This window comes from Podarcis pityusensis, assembly GCF_964106645.2.
Source record: "Podarcis pityusensis genome assembly, chromosome: 1".
Lineage (NCBI taxonomy): Eukaryota > Metazoa > Chordata > Lepidosauria > Squamata > Lacertidae > Podarcis > Podarcis pityusensis.
The window spans coordinates 58794754-58812259 of record NC_138028.1 but is presented as its reverse complement, the minus strand read 5'-3'; the positions used below and the strand labels follow the sequence as shown (position 1 = coordinate 58812259).

General features: G+C 39.1%; 1 protein-coding gene across 5 annotated transcripts in view; it reads left to right on the top strand.

Annotated features, from left to right (window-relative positions):
* Positions 1–17506, top strand: part of ANO1 (anoctamin 1) — a 139863-nt gene that overhangs the window by 108351 nt on the left and 14006 nt on the right. For 3 of the 5 annotated variants that reach the window (XM_080982961.1, XM_080982960.1, XM_080982962.1), the window contains 10 exons: positions 596–678; positions 5147–5218; positions 8739–8816; positions 10692–10766; positions 11807–12008; positions 12704–12815; positions 13994–14051; positions 14398–14498; positions 15284–15429; positions 16865–17017. In XM_080982961.1, the coding sequence (XP_080839087.1) occupies positions 596–678; positions 5147–5218; positions 8739–8816; positions 10692–10766; positions 11807–12008; positions 12704–12815; positions 13994–14051; positions 14398–14498; positions 15284–15429; positions 16865–17017 (1080 nt within the window). The remainder of the gene's footprint in view (positions 1–595; positions 679–5146; positions 5219–8738; positions 8817–10691; positions 10767–11806; positions 12009–12703; positions 12816–13993; positions 14052–14397; positions 14499–15283; positions 15430–16864; positions 17018–17506) is intronic. The other 2 variants (XM_080982964.1, XM_080982963.1) reach the window with 1 other exon arrangement.

Sequence of the window (17506 nt, the reverse complement as noted above, 5' to 3'; positions counted from 1 at the left end):
TGAAGGCTTAATGGGAGCTGAGACATTTGTCTGGGGATCTGGTATGCCATAGTGAATCTTCTGCCTTTTAGGAGTGCCTCATCTTATGTACTGCTTATATATTTGTAAATAAAGTCAAGGCAACTTTTATTTTGTTTTATTCCTACAATATTTGTAAATGAAAATTGCAAAAACAGCATTAAGTGTCCTCTCGTGTTTAGACTTACTAGTAACCCAATGTTATCAAATCAATTACAATTATTTACAATCATCAGTCTTAAAGGCAGTAGGGCAGGCATGACCAAACTTGGCCCTCCAGCAGTTTTTGGGACTACAGTTCCCATTATCCCTGGCTGCTGGTCCTGTTAGCTGGGGATGATGGGAATTGTAGTCCCAAAACAGCAGGAGGGCCAGGTTTGGCCATGCCTGCAGTAGGGTCTTCCATTCTACTTTGGGCTTTGAAAGAAATGTTTTAATTTATTTGGAGAGGAAAGAAAGTAGTGTGCTGTATAGCATATGTAACCATCTCTGGTTTTGTTAATGGAAACCATAACAAATAGCAAGTGGTAGAATTAGCCTGCTCTTCTTAAGTATTTTTTTTCTTTTAACCACCCAGCTGCTACATTCATGGAACACTGGAAGAGAAAACAGATGCGTCTGAACTACAGATGGGATCTGACTGGGTTTGAAGAAGAGGAAGTAAGTTAATTTTGTTATGTGCTATTTCATTGGTTGTTACATCTGCCAAATGGTCTTTCATTTTTAGTTGTTGACCCATTGGAAAGGAAAATCCTGCACATATACTATTTCTAAGTTTGGGAAGGGTGTGGTAGTACGGTAGCATGTCTTGTTACCATGGAAGCATAACGTTAGAACTATAAAATGAAGGTCACGCCTAGTGTTGTGGGCATTAAAACATATATAGCTTGCAAATGACTCCCTTGATACAGGAAACATATTAAGTGAGCACACCCATGAAGGAGAACGGGAGGGGGAGTGTAAGAAAAAATTGTGTGATTTGCTCTGTTTTGAGAATAATTCTCTCCTAAATGCAGGGTGGCAAGTACTTCAGTTGTCTTTTCTGTGTGAGCCTAGATTTTTAAACTATAGCTTGTATTCAGCATATCAAACATTGATTGAAAGGTAAAATAATTCAAGACAGCAAATTATGTAGACAATATTAGAGAGCACTGACATAATTTAAGAACTGCAAAAAGGAAAATGTTGATTGTTTTGAAAGAGTGTTTTTCTGCTGTTTTCCTTTTGTTATGTTTTAATGTTTAGTTTTTTCAATTTTTCCCCTGAAATGTAAATTTCCCTAGAAATAGTTTGTAAATCAATCCAGTGTTTGTATAATCCATCCCTTACAGTTCCATTTTCAAAAAGTGAATAAATACTGCTTAAAATACTGCTTTAAAAGTTTTATAAGGAAATCAAGTAGCTTTTCGGTGTTAGTTGTGAGCTTCTATTTATAAAATAACTTCTGAGCTTCCAAATTAGAATTGAGTGTGTTACTGGTTTCAATGGCATGTCACGATGAACCCTACGATCTAGGTCACGCTGAAAGGAAACAAACCATAACCCCTAATTTTGGGATTTGAACCAGGGATTGTTCATTTTACTCCTAACAAACCACTTTCTGTAGCTTACTAATCAGGGTTTGCTGGAATAAAACAAACCATGGTCCCTTGTTCCTACATAAAGCTAAGCTAGGAATCATGATTTTTTTCCTCAGTATGCAAACGGGAAGGACATAAGCGCCTAAGAAAAGTATGCTCACGACCAACATTTACCTGTGTTTGCTGTGACATGCAAACTGGGCCACAGTGGATGAAGTTACTACACTAAACTAGGTTCAAGACAGAGTTGCATAAATTTTTGAGGTGTTTAGTAGCCTAAACAAGAGCAAAATGTGTATAGGGAGCTTGAGGCATGCACTTCAGCCCTCTCACATACACCCCTGCATGTCCTGCCCCACTCCTTCACTCCCACCATTTGCTCATTTAGCGTGTCTGAAGGGAGTTTCAGAGCACATTCAGCTTGACCAGGCACAAGCAAACTCAGCCCTCCAGATGTTTTGGGACTACAATTCCCATCATCCCTGACCACTGGTCCTGTTAGCTAGGGATCATGGGAGTTGTAGTCCCAAAACAGCTGGAGGGCCGAGTACTTAGAAGCCTCCCTCTTATTACCTGCCTTATTATTGCAAGAAAATTGGTCATTGTTTTTGCCATTGCCTGTTCAGGCTGAATGGCTGAAGAGAACTTCTGTGGTTTCTGTTTGGATGTCTCAATCACTGCCTCTTGCAGTTAGGAAAGGCTCGTGAATCTAAAGGCTTTCTTTTTTTCTGACTTGCCACAACTTCCCTCAAATTTATTTTTGGAAGGTTCAGTTGGTGAGTTTTGCTCACACTCAGAGTTAGATTAGAACCACACCAAATATTTTAACCAAAACCGGGTCATTGAAGTCAGGAGTAGAACGGGTGTGATTAAGGAGAGGCTACTTAATCATTTACCCTGAGGCTACTCTCTTCTCTCCAACAAACATTCCCATTTTGCAATTTTCCTATCCCTCCACTTTCTTTTTTAAATTTATTTTTGCACTGTGTTCTCTACCTCTCCAGGGTTAGAGTTCATATCTCTCATATTTTAAAACTCTGATGAGCAGACAAGTTTCCATTGAACTGTTGTGAGGATCTTTTACTACCATAAATCACAGCTAGTTTTGGCATAACATAGCATAGTATCCAGCAAACCCACAATGAGCATTTAACTTGTGCACGTTCAGCTTTATGCACTTGGCAAACAAAAATATATAAATAAAATAAAATATGAAATTTCATCTTTAGGTGTGATCCCCAGAACCAGAACCCCTGCGTAAGTTGAGGGCTTACTTTACAGTTAAACAAATCTGAGCTGAGTAAACCAACTGAATCTGCATTTGAATAAAAACGATAGTTCTGAAGCAAATGCATACAGTACTTTGTTTTTAGGTTGTGTATATGTGTGTCATCCTAGGCATCATCTTAGAAGAGACATTTCCTCTTTTGTGAGAGAGCACAAGGAAAACCTCTTTTAAGATGATGTTTGCCAACTGCAGTGCCTACATTAAAATGTTTAAAACGCTGTACAGTTAATCAGAGGCACAATTTTGTCTATCAAACTAAATATTCACTTTAGTGTAATCATTAATTTAGGGCTGGGATAACGGAATTTAGGGTGGGTCATCTGCTTCCTGCAGATGTCTACATGTACACCCAGCCGACACCCAAACGTGACAGGGATTACCCTGTCAGCTGGTATTTATCAACCCTCTACACTCAATGTCAAAGGTGATACATATTGAAATGAATAAATATAAATTACAGCCTTAATACTTTTTTGACCATTGGGTTGAAAGGTCTTAAGTGACATCAAAGTGTTCTAAGGCCCTGATCCTGTTGTTTGCTTGCAAACGTGTCACTGGGCTAACATGAACCCCACATGCATACCTAGGATTGAGACGTAACCTATTGGATAACAATGGGAGGATGTTTTTATGGATACCATAAGACAACTGTTCTTTTATTTTTGGTACCTTGTTGTTAGCTTACATGAAAGTGGAAAGGATTAACTGTATCCTTCTAGTGGCAAATATCTTTCAGGGTTATGTTCAGTGTTCTCTGCAATGGTAACAGCCTGTGACCTGAGATAACTGCTGTTAATAGAATGTATTTTACTTTTCACTTAACACACTCCAGTCCCACTAATTCAGCCCTATGAGCCAAGCTCTTGAGCATGCATTTAAATCCTGCTGAAGACTGAAGAGGTTAAATAGTGTGAGACAAAATCCCCAGGAGCTTCTCATCCCATTGAAATGAACACTGGCTGAAACTCCAGCGCACAACTGTTCTTTCCTGTAGTTGTTGTTTATTCCATTGAGGGTTTAATCATATGTCACCATCCAGACTGTATACCACCATGTTACTTAAACTCATTCATCTTGATGCAATAATATGTTTCCTTTCATGCTACCAATATAACATTAATATAAATACAAAAGAAGACAGTTTCCCCAAAGATGCAGCCATGTCTCTTCTGATTCCTTCAGCCACATTCACATGAATAAAAACAATTGTATCCAGTGCAGAATTGTGCAACAGTGAAGTAATTTTAATTTTTATGTTTGTTTGTGTTTTTTATGGTTTCCTGAAGGAGGCAGTCAAGGTTTGGATTTATTTTTATTTTTATTTATTTTTTTTGAAATTTCTCTACCTTTTTGATCTGTGGAGTGGTGAAAGATGCCTTCTGATCTCACCTCATTCTTTTTTCCTAGCATCTGATTTCCTTCCACTGCAATGATTCTTTCTTCCTATACTGTATATATATATATATCCCTGTTGGGACTTTTTCATATCCATTCCCATATCCATCTAATGCATTTTTAAGGCACTTTCTGAATCTTTTGGCTGTCTCATTCCTTCAACTTCTGATTATTTTCCACATCTTTTTCCAGTGTGTTTGGCAAATCTGAAATGCATTCTTTTGGCAAGACCGATCAGCTTAACTGATAAGAAAGAGCATCTCAGGTGTCCATGAACTGAATGCTTAAACTCAAACCACCTTATTGCTGTCCCAGCCCCTTCTTGGGTCATTTATGGTAACATCAGCTCAGATGAACAGTCTTACAAATGGCCTCTGTGCAATGACTGAAATGAAAGGTTCCAGTTTAAAATGAATTGCAAGGCTGCAAATCAGCACATTATGCAATATAAACCATTTGCTGCTAGTGAAATTGTTGCAGGGTTGTACTTGATTTGCATTGCTGCTGGCCATAATCCTGCCTCTGTCCCATCCCTAACTGTGTGATGCAGCTGCTGTGTCATATGAGAGAGGAGAGCAGCCAATCTCGCAGCAGCAGTGTCACCATCAAGGCAAGGACATCAGCTGAGCCAGCAGCATTGCAGATTATAGCTTAAGGTCTTTAGCTACAATGGCACACCAACAGAGAGCAATGACATGAGCAAGCATTTTAAATTAAATCTTAACATTCTATTTTTCAAATAAGATTAACATTTAATTTTTTTAAAATTAAATTACACTGGAACCTTTATTTGTTTTTGTTCTTGAACATTTGAATGGGTAGAAAATGGGTTTCATGGCTCACTAGCCTATTGACTTATTTGCAGGATCACCCCAGGGCTGAATATGAAGCTAAAGTGTTAGAAAAATCACTAAGGAAAGAATCCAAAAATAAAGAGGTAAGCTAACAATGTAGCTACTTTTTTTATTCGTAGTTAAGGTTTCCCCATTTACAATGACATACAGTAACAAACAGCAACTCTCCACCTCCATTACCATTCTTTAACTACACATATAAAGAAAGACAGATAGAGATGGACACCCAAAAAGAGAGAGGAAGGACAGGAGAGCAAGAGAGGGTAGCTACACAAACAGGGAGAACCTGTGACCTTCTAGATCAGGCATAAGCAAACTCCAGCCCTCCAGATGTTTGGGACTACAATTCCCATCATCCCTAGCTAACAGGACCAGTGATCAGGGATGATTGGAATTGTAGTCTCAAACATCTGGAGGGCCGGAGTTTGCCTATGCCTGTTCTAAATGTTGTGGGACTACACCTCCCATCACCCCTGACTATTGGCCATGCTGGCTGGTGCTGGTGAGAGTTGGGGTCTGACAATGTTTAGACGGCTGTTGTTGCAAGAAAATAATCTGAGCTCTCTAGGGTTAGTATAGATGTGGGTTCATCACAGGCATAGTGACCATAGGAATTGTTTTAAGATTACAATAATTCCTTAGAGCGCATGCAGCCTTATTCTGTGCACGTTCTCACACCTAAATCATGGTCCATGAATAGAATAGCAGGCAGAACAATTACAGAAGCCTGTGAAAATAGTATTAATATATGTGCACAGAATTGAACGCACTATATTGGTGTTTCCCAAAGTTCTGATAACTGGGTCTTTTCCCCCAGAATGAAAATCGGAGGTATACTTTAAAAGATCTACTTTTAGAATGTAAAAGAATAAGAATTGCTTTTTCTTGACGAGCTCACTCCAGGGGACCCTGCCTTAAATCTATTATTAGAAGAAAATTGACTACATGTAGGAATACAGTGGGCAGCCTCCTCCATAGCTAGGTACTTAAGGGCACAGAAAAACAGACTGTGACTAGAGCGAAGGATGTATTGTACAGGGACACGTGTAAGAAAGCCGTGATTGGCTGCAGCTGTCTGTTGAATATACACTCCGTGCCAAATCCAAGCTTACCTCTGTATAATGTGTGAAATGACCCAAACGCACCTGGGCAGTTTGCACTGTATAGTTGCCTAGTGGATCTGCATCTGGTTAATCACCATTTTCTCTCCCTCCCACCCCAGTCCAGTTATTTCCAAGGAAGCCACAAACTTCCCCCTCCCTGACCATTTCTATTTAGTAATTATTTTCTCTTGCTTCATTTCCCATTGACTTTCTTCATTTTCCAGGTTCGAGTCTACATGAGATGCCATTTTCAATAGATTTACATATGTTGGACGGGTGTTGTGAATGGGTTATCATGTGTCTGGACTGTAATACCAGAATCGGCACCTTAATTTGTGGGGGTTTTCAGTTTCATTAATGCTTGCGAGGCTCAGTTATTTGAGCCACTGCTCCAGAAAAGGAACACTCATCTTGCTGTATGGCATTGCCCTGATGTCCTGTGAAGATAGACTAGTGAAGCAGCCTCATCAACACTGGAATTGTGCTGCACTGGAAACAACCATTGCCAGACATAAATATTACTTGCTGTAGAACTGGGTGAAGTTGAAGTAGGTTGAGGTCAACTTTGGGGATTATTTGCTTAAACATGAAGGCACTTCTGCTGCGACTGAACCAATTACATTTGTGTCTATACATGTAATATTTTGACAGTAAGGTTTTATCATGGATTGGTATGAGTATGGCCCATCTGTGAGGCCATTATATATCAGTGCTCTGTGTATACCATTGCAGATATTTGTCACTTCAGGATCAGAACATAAGCATGTACTTCACATTCTAATTCACCATGGGTTTAAAACAGTTTAGTTCCATTAATTTCAGCATGATCCTAGTTTAAAACCAGGGGGGCAGAAACCCAAACTGGTTTATGGAATGATTTACCTAATTTTCAAGTCCTTAATTTTATATTTTAAGTGTTTCCCCTTTCTAACATCTCCAAGCTCCTTTGTAACCAAACTCCCGTACAACAACTACAGTCCTGGTTTTCTAGAAGAAGAATAGACATTTGACGCACTTTCACTGATACAGATTTCTAAGTGCCACATGTTATGTAGTGGTCTGTAAAGGTGTAGATCTGGCACTAAAATTAAAATAAAAATCAACTACTACAGAATTTGTGAGAGCCAGAGAACTCCCTCACCAAATGCTCCTGTGTAAAGTTGTTGTTATTATTTATTAAATTTCTATACCACCCTCCATCTGAGGCTCACAAGGTTTACAATATAAAAACACAAAAATACATACCATAGTACCAGACAAAAACAATACCCCCAGCCCACAGTTTAAAAGGCCATAGATTGTTTAATTAGCCAGAGGCCTGAGAGAAGAAGACTATTTTTGCCTGGCACCTGAAGATAACAAAGGTGCCAGGCAAGCTTCCCTGGGGAGAGCATCCCACAAGCAGTCGCCACCACAGAAAAGGCCCCTTTCTTAGGTTGCCACCCTCCAGTCCTCTCACGGAGGAGGCACACAGTGAAGGGCCTTGGAAGATGATCACAGGGTCTGAGTTGGTTCATATGGAGGGAATAAAAGTTAGCGGGCATGGAATAAAGAGGACAGGTGTTATAAATTTTTAACCATATGGTTCAACAGCAGAGAGGAGTAAACTGCTCAAGTTTGCAAACAACACCAAACTGCTTAGGCTAGTGGGCCACAAATTGGCAGCTAAATTTCATTGTAAGTATGTATGCAGTGATGCAAATTGGAACAAGAGCGAAAGTAATTTTTATGTACTAATGGGAGATAGACTGGTACGACTAGCCAAGCAAGAAATTTACAGTTTATGATGAATAGCTCGATGAAAACTTTTATTCAGTATGCAACATTGGTGGTGGTGGTGAGGGGGAATTAAATTGTAGTTAACATGGATGTGGGGGCAGGAACTGCCAATGTTCTTAATGTACATCTATGGTGTGAACATGATTGAAATACTGTATTCCATTCCAGTCACCCTATCTCAAAAATGAACTAATAAAGCGAAGACCTTGCAGGTAGATCCTTCTTGGTTTCTCCACAATCTCCTTTGGGTTCCACCATTCTGAAAAAGTTCATTCTATCTGCAAACTCACTACTCATTCCTGACTCCAGGTCATTGGTTAGTTAAACGACTCTAGTCATCCCACTGCAAAATATTGTGGGATTTTGCTGATAACTTTCATTATGAAGGAGATCAGACTCTTGTCTGACACATATTGTGACACCTTAAAATAATACAGATCAGTTTTTATCCTTTGCATTGTTGTTTTTGTTGTTGTTGTTTTACTAGATAACACTGGTCATTTTCCTGTGGTTTTATTTTGTACTTTCTTCCTTATAGTAATTTACTTCATTTCAGAAGACATAGCATTGGCCCATAACAAGTAAAGGCAGCTTCTATTTGTTTTTAAGCTGTAGCGTGTCCATATTTTGCTGAGGGTATTGATTTATTTGCCTATATGAGTCAATGCTTTGTAACAACCATATTGCATGACCCTTTTCTGTTTCCTTCAAATGCCATCAGAAGGGCCCGCAATTGCCGGAAGAGGCAGCCAACAAATGGCGACAAAGAGTTAAGAGAGTCATGGCTGGGGTGAAATTGGTACATTTCATTCAAATTTGTGGAAACTTTCTGAACTATGAATAACTATAGAAAACACCAATTGATTTGTTTTCCAAACTTTGTCTGTTTATTGTCTAATATACACATATACGTATTTTCCCCCCTCCCCCTGCCCCCTTCTTCAGCACTCTTGTTGGGACTGGTTTTCCTCTTTGTTTGGAATGGCACTGCATGGTTAATCCTTACATATTGACTGGTGTGGCACTTCTGCACGTGCCAGATGCTTGGCAGAGTTGCCTGCGGCTGTTTGTTTTTCCTCAGACAGCATGCGTGTGACATGCATGTGACATTAAATGCTTGTTGTTCTTGAAGTGGCCTTCTGTAATTATATATGACATCGCAATATTAACACATCATTCCCTGTTTTCAGGCTTTAAAAAATCAAATAATCTCCATGACACAGTGTGTTGAAATACAACAGTGATCACTCAGCAGACCATGAAAATAAACAATATACGATCAGATATTAATGTTACTATATCTGAACCCAAAGATGTTGCCCAAACCTTTAAAGCCCTGTAACGTCAGGAGAAGGTGCTGCCACTCTGCTTCCCATTCTGTTTCTTTTTGTCACCTTTCTTCCTTGCCAAATGTAGGGGGCAACAACTAGGCTCCCAGGTGAAAAGGCCCAGGACAGAAACTCTTCTATATAGCAGCATCTGGCTTGTGGAACGCCTTCCCTAGGGGGGCCACAAGGTTGTCCCTAGCTTTGCCTAGCTATTTTGTTCCTCCTGGCTCTTGATGGGTTTTCAATCCCACATTCTGGTTTTGTTTTGTTAATTGGTGTTTTTTTTAAAAAAAAATCTGTGTTGTTTCTAGTTGTTGTATATTGCCTTGGGGGCAGAAAAGGCAATTCATGAATACTTTTAATAAATAAAATAAACAAAAGGATGGAAGAAGGGAGCCAGTGGATGGATAGGATGGGAGTTGCAGTGGTTTCATTCTGTCCTTCTGCTATGGGGCTTTTAAAGGAACTACAGCATATCTTGGTTGAGACTGAGCAGCTGTAAACTAATGCAGGCAAGACTGGTTTGACAAGTATCAAGGCACCATGGCACTGAGATTCCACATCGCTGACCATGTTATTGACCATATTTTTCTTGGCAAACATATCCACACACACATCATGTTTCATGTTGGCCCAGTTCATGCTGTCTTGCCCTTGAGATCATGTGCAGTATATCTGTATATTGTTCCATATGCTTGCCTCAGTACCAGTTTCCTAAATTTTACCATATTCAGGAAAGTAGCTCCTGTTCCTCTGACTTGGAACAAAAAAGACAAGCCAAATGAGCATACTCCTCGTTTGCATTCTTTAATCAACTTATTTAGCATCACATTCATCTTTTCCCACAAACAATGGATTTTCGTGAGTGATGGAACTTTCACAAAGTACCTTAACTTTTCTGCATTGTTATAAACACATAGCAATGTTCTGAAGGGGGGGGGGGTTTCATAGTGGCCAATATAAAATAGACTAAAATAGAGACAGAGATAAATGTGCTTTGACAATCCCTAAAAATCTGTGTTTTTGTAAAAAATAAAATAAAATTGCTTGGCCTCATAACACTGATAAACAAACTAGCTCAATTTGAAATAAATATTGTGATATACTGACCCCTTTATATAGTTGTAGTTAACTGAATTGACTCCACACTGTTCTGACATTTGCCTCCTAAAATGTTTACTTCCATTCCTGTGTCTTTGCACTACTATCAAGTTATGCATTTGATTGCTTTCCTACACATCAAAGTTTGGATGACCGGCACAAATTAAAAAGAAAATGCTTTCGCCGCTACAGTATATGTGGCTATATTACATCGCAGGGTCATTTTGTTTTCTTTCATGCCATAGACTGAAAAAGAAAAACTGACGTGGAAAGATCGTTTTCCAGCATACTTCACAAATTTTGTGAGCATCATTTTCATGGTAAGTATTACCTAGTAAATGTTTACGGTTAAGTGTAATGCAAGATTTTTCAAAGGGTGAGCAAAGCTTCTGTAACATTGGAGAAGGACCAAGCTTCTTGCTGACTTCTCTCAAGTCAATTTTTTGGGATGCACTTTCATTAGTCAGTTTTTTTCAGTTCATATACTGTGATTTTATAGTTGATACTCGTGACTACTGTATCATCCCCATTATGAGAACATAAGAAGAGTTCTGCAGGATCATACTGAAGACCTCTGTGGTCCAGCATTCTGTCCTTGCAATGGCCAGCCATATGCTACCTGAACTCCTGCGTTATTTTTTACAAATAAACATTTGAAGAGGATTGAAACAAATTCCACACACGCACACATAGACCAATACCTCCCCCACCCCCAATCTATGAAATTTCAAAGCCTTTCAGTTAATTATTGGTCACCTTCAGTGGAGCTGTATATGCTTGCTGTTCTTTCTATTCCACAGTTTATCATGTAGTGTAACTGTGGACATGCTTCTCAGCCATGATTTAGTTATTTCCTTGGCAGTTCAGAATTCCCCTATAGTTTACATGGCCTTTAGGTTCATTGTTGATTGAATTACACCACCTTCTGAGAAAAGTGATACAGTAGCATTCAGAAATGGCCTCGATAATCTCAGTTAGGAGCAGCAATTTTCTTTAAAACCACGGACTGGTTCACACTACCTGCACCACTGACAAAGCATGGCCCACAACTAGGGTTGCAGCAAGGCAGTGCTGCTATATATGTACACCTGTGTGAGCTGGTTCCTTTACATGAGAGCTGAATATTGCCACTGCTATTTTTACAGTGGTGGCAACCTGAAAAAATGCTACAGCATAGACACACAAAGGACAAATATGATATATGAATTGGGCTCTAGGACAGAACCATTCCTCTAGTACGTTTCACTGTTAAACATTTCCTTTCAATCCAGATCTGGCCACCCTTTTAACAATTACTGACATCTAGACATTTTTACTGACATCTGCATATTCTTACGACATACTACTTTTGTCTTTCCAGATTGGACTGACATTTGCCATTGTTTTTGGAGTCATAATATACCGAATCTCCACTGCAGCAGCTTTAGCCATCAGCTCCACTCCTGGTGGCCGGTCTAATGTTAGAGTAACTGTCACAGCAACTGCAGTGATTATTAATCTGGTGGTGATAATAATCTTGGATGAAGTATACGGCTGCATAGCCAGATGGCTGACCCAGATTGGTAGGTATAAATCTTAAAAGTTATTTTGACTTAAAGCTACAGTTTCTTTAAATGGCCTGTCTTAAAAAAGCACAATTATTTCACTTTGGCCACACAGCCAAGAACAAAGCATGTCTAGCCAATGATATATATAAAATAATCACTTGGTATTATTACATGAACTTCTTTCAGCAACTAACATTGGTTTGATTATAAAATGAGGAAATGGACTTAGATTAATCAAGAGCCTCTTCACTTGCTATGGAGAACCAAACCATTTTCAGAAGCTGAGTAACGTAATTCATCTTCATTTACAGTCATTGCTTTCTTCATAGGGACAATAAATCAAGACCTGGAAAAATGAGGTGTCCAGTTATTGCTGAGCATGAACTTCTTAGGGTTTCATCAAACACAGAATTTTCCCTGAGTTACATTTCTTGTGATCAGACCAGGCTGATGTTTCCAATGAATGTAGTCCATACCTAGGCATGACAATGCATGCAGCTCCAGACATGGAGAGGGTTGCTGGAAGCTGGAAGTTTTCTAGTTCCACCATCACCATACAGACAGGACCATTGGGATGTACCCTTTCTTTTTAAAAAAAACAACAACTAAACAGATCAAAATCTTCCAAAATCTTAAATCTTAGCAGGCTCTAAAATTTAGCTATTTGAATGCTTTTTTCAAGCACTCTTACATTAATCTTATTTACACAGAGGTTCCAAAAACAGACAAGAGTTTTGAAGAACGTCTTATCTTCAAGGCCTTCCTTTTGAAATTTGTCAATGCCTACACGCCTATTTTCTATGTGGCTTTCTTCAAGGGCCGGTGAGTTATACAAGCAGTGAATTCAATACCTTTTTCAAGGACCAGTAAGTTGCATAAGGTGAATTAAATGTTTAACTTCAAGTGTTGTAACTACTACTTCAAGCTGACTCTTGAGACCTTATACAAGAACCAGTGAGTAGCAGGAGAAATTAATTAAATATTTAATAGTTATCTAGGCTGACTCTGAACATTTGTTGAGATAAAGTCAGGACCCAGGCATGGGAATGGAAAGGTTACTGGGACCGAGAGATCCAGGGGAGCCTGCCAATAATATGCACAAAAACGCATATATTAGTGTAATATGTGTGTAGAATTGCATATAGTACTGAAAATAACAGAAAAATGCATTGTTTTTAAGCAAATTTTACAGTCAAACCTCATTTTGTGGACGGGATCTGTTCCAGAGGCCCATCCGCAAGCCGAAAATGACGCACGCCGAAGCGCCATGATTTAGCGCTTCTGCGCATGCGTGATTTAGCACTTATCTGCGAGCGGCGAACCTGGAAGTAGCCTGTTCCCGTACTTCCGGGTTTGCTGCAGACATTCGCTGAAGAAGACACAAGCGGAGGCACACACAGAACAAGGTTTGACTGTATTTGCAAAAATGTGTATATTATCAGAAAATTGCAACAAAATGCTGATTAATTTCCATGACTCTACAGAAAATCACAAATTGATGCAGAAATGTGAAGAACCAAACTCAAGCTTACAAAAGTGAAAAACTGAGAGAAACAAAAATTGATAAATTCACCCATTTATATCAGGACCCCTACTCAATGAGGAATAGGAGCCCATGCCCTGCAGCTTATATAACTGGATTCAACTAATAAGTCCCACTGGTGGAAGCCCATTCAAAAATATCCACTTGTGCAATGGTGCTTACCCCCCTGCCCCGCCCCCCCACTGTCTTCTGCTCCTGCGTGCTCCCCACACACCCGAAAATGGCTCTGGGATAGGGCAAGAGAACCCCTCAGAACAGAGGATAGAGAAGGATGATTATTATTAAAGAACAATCTATAAACAAACAGACAAACAATGCTGAAATTCTTGCCCCAAGAGAACGATTGACATACCATCACACTGAATTCCTCCCAAAGATTCTATCTGGATGTGTGGGAGATGTTTTGTTCCTCTAAAATAGGCAGAACAAAAGAATAATTGTTTCTGAATTTTCCTAGATTCGTTGGGCGCCCAGGAGATTATGTCTACATTTTTCATTCTTTTCGCATGGAAGAGGTAACGGCAGTTCATTTTGTGCATGCTTATTTCTGATCGAGAAAAAAAAAGATGGTGTGGATACAAATTTAACCATCTGCACACAGAAGGGCAACATCTTTCCACAGAAGGCTTTTGATCCAGTAGAGGGACCCCACTTACAGAAGTGGGGAGAAAGCAGTTTTCACTGATTTTACCTCCACCCCCTGCAGCCACTTCTCACACTGTTCCAGAGGGTCCTCCAGCTTTCAGGAACAGAGTTTAAGAGGCAGTAAGAGGCACAAGGAGAAGGAACCAAAGTCTTGATATAAGCCTGTGTTACGTTACCTAGATCCCCCTAATCTATGTATCTCTATTTCTCCTTTAGTGTGCTCCTGGTGGTTGCCTAATGGAATTGTGTATACAACTTAGCATTATTATGTTGGGCAAACAGCTGATTCAGAACAATCTTTTCGAAATTGGCATCCCGTAAGTAGCCAAGGACTGAGACCATCTGCTGTAAAATGCTAGCATATCAACTTGAAAGTAGAAATGCTATGTTGTTTTTTGGTTTGTCCAAAAGGCAAGAAGACAGCTATGCTACATACTATAAAATAACATGCATTTGCTTTATTATACCATTTTCAATATTTATTATTTTGCTTTTCAATCATATGGTTCCTAGAGTGGTATGCAACAGAACTTGGACAATAAAAAAGAATTCTGAATCTACAGTGAAAACAAATTAAACTAAATTTGTTTGTTAACAGGTAGTAGCAGAAGCTGAAAATAATCCTAAATACTGAAAGAAATGAAGGCCTAGTTCTTACAAAATAGCTTATTAATAACACCAGTCTTTGCCATCCTTAGGGACTAGTGTGAGAAAGTGTATTGACCTCATCCCATTTACTTTTTCAGATGCCTTGCAAATATTTAGACTGAATCCAAGGAGTAGCCCTACTTACAGTAAGGCTTCTGAGGCCTACCCTTCCAATGTGCCTCTCAGACAAGGCATCTCTGAAGGTCAAATAAACTTCAGGAAGAGCCCTTGTTGCAACTGTAGACTGGGAGATGAAGCACAAAAGCCTCAGAAGGCTCTCGTGGAAAGTCTTGTGCACATCTGAGGGACCCTTTCGTTCCCCTCCACAGTCCCCATATAACTAATTTCATAATCAGCAAATTCACAAATTTTTGTTTGGTTGGTTTTTTTGGCCTTTTGCTCTTACAAAACTACTGAGACTTTTAAAAGAGTTGTTTTTAATGTTTCGTCTTAGAAAAATGAAAAAATTCATAAGATACTTGAAATCGAAACGACGGCGTCCTGGAGACCACGAGGAATATTTGAAGAAAAAACAACGCTATGAAGTAGACTATAATCTGGAGCCTTTTGCTGGTCTTACTCCAGAATACATGGAAATGAGTGAGTGAGATTTCAAGTGTTTAAACTAGGGTTTCAGTTTTTTAATAGCTTACAGTTCTACCCTATACAAAGAGTAAGTGAGCATAGAATCACACCCTTAATCAGTGATAGATGAGTAATGGTCATGGTCAGTTTTGGTAGGTGAATGTGTCTTTTAAATAAATAGAATCAGTCTCAAGGGCAGGATTGTTTCTTTATAAACTATTTTGTATATGATTTGTTAGCATAAGATGGAATATGTAAGAAAAATGTTGGAGAGCCTCTTTCTGAGAGTTGAGCAGTCATTCCTTCTTCTACCTGGAATTGTAAATTCTCACATGTTCCTTGATATCTCAAAGTGACACCCATAGTGAAGTTCTGATACTATGCAGAATTGTGTACATCTGAACTGCAGTCTAAACACCCTTTGCCCTAGGCTGGTAGAGGTATAATTTGGATTGAGCAAAGGCTTCCTGCCACTCAATCCAGCCAGCTTCAGCCCAACAGCAGAAGGTTGACGCGATTGCCTTGCAGAACTACCAGTGTATCCTGTGCTTTAAATTTGTGATTATAGCAGATCATGGTGAAACCATGTGAAACAAGGATGCTGCAGGTTCCGAACAAAGAGCCATTTAGTCCAACACTTTGTCTTCAAGATTACAAACAGATGCTTTTGGAAGGCTTCTAAGCAAAACATGGTGAATCTAGTCATCTCCATATTATCCACTCACTGAACTCCTTATATTTGTACCTCATGCTCTCTCCAAAAGTTATCCCAAAGTGGCTGACAACATCAAGCAGAAACAAATACAATTAACACCAAAAGGCAAAAATGTGAACAATTACCTGACAATAAAAATGCCTTCAATAAACTTTCAAGAGATCACCAATTCAATTAACTGTATATAACTCATAAATATGTCAACAAACATGTTATTTGGATGGTGTTGGTCCAGCATTTGACCATGACCAAAGGGACTGATAGAGGCCACTGCAAATAGACACCATGTGAGATTTTTAAAAAGTAAATCCCTGGATTGGAAAATCATTCTCAGTCCATAATTAAGCAGACCTATTTCCATTCCAATCTACACTAATTAGCCGAGAGCATTTGTAGTTTTCATGTAGTTTTCTAAAAACTACCAGCCATTTTAACTTTGAAGTCCATTTTTATACAATATGTGATCCTGTTTTTCGCTGAAATAAAAGGTATTATATCCCCCTACAAAGAAAGTTGCTATCTCATGAAGTTCTAGAAAACATAAACCAGCAGGCAACCTACTGTAGGTGAACATTACAGGGTCAGCACCTACCTACATTCATATGCATATGATCTGAGAATATTGTGGTTTCAGTAGTTAGCACTGGCTGTTTGTGGGGAGCTGTTTCCAAAATTACATTCCATCTAGAACAGCATAATATGCAAACTACAGTGTGTTTTCTTTTTAATTTTCAGTCATCCAGTTTGGGTTTGTAACCCTGTTTGTTGCATCTTTCCCACTGGCTCCCTTGTTTGCACTCCTGAACAACATCATTGAAATACGTCTGGATGCAAAGAAGTTTGTTACTGAGCTTAGAAGGCCAGTTGCAGTAAGAGCAAAAGATATAGGTAAGCAGTTCACTAACAGCACAGTAACTAGTCAATATTTATGTCACTTTGTCATATGTGATGGTTGAGGCACGACTCTTATTTTAGTTTTGTGTTTTAAATTTCAATCCTCCTTTGTTCTACTAGGGAAATTCAGGTCTACTAACTGCATAAGGTGATGAGATGATGACACTGGTGGTGAAGATGATACTTTAGTCAACGTTTCAATCCCAGATCAGGGATCAAATAAATAAAATAATAGAAATATATCTATATGCGGAAAATTATCTATCTATATACACACACACGCACAAACACACAAATGGACAAAGTGTAAACAAATGGACAACTCCATCACTAAACTAAATAGCAATAAGAACAACAGTTAGGGGATTGAAGCAGGATTTCACATATGGAGCAGAGTGTATGAGACAATACATATGGAAGAAGATAGTATTTAGAGTACTTGAGCCCCAAGCTGTTTAGGCTATGGAGATAAAAACCAGCACC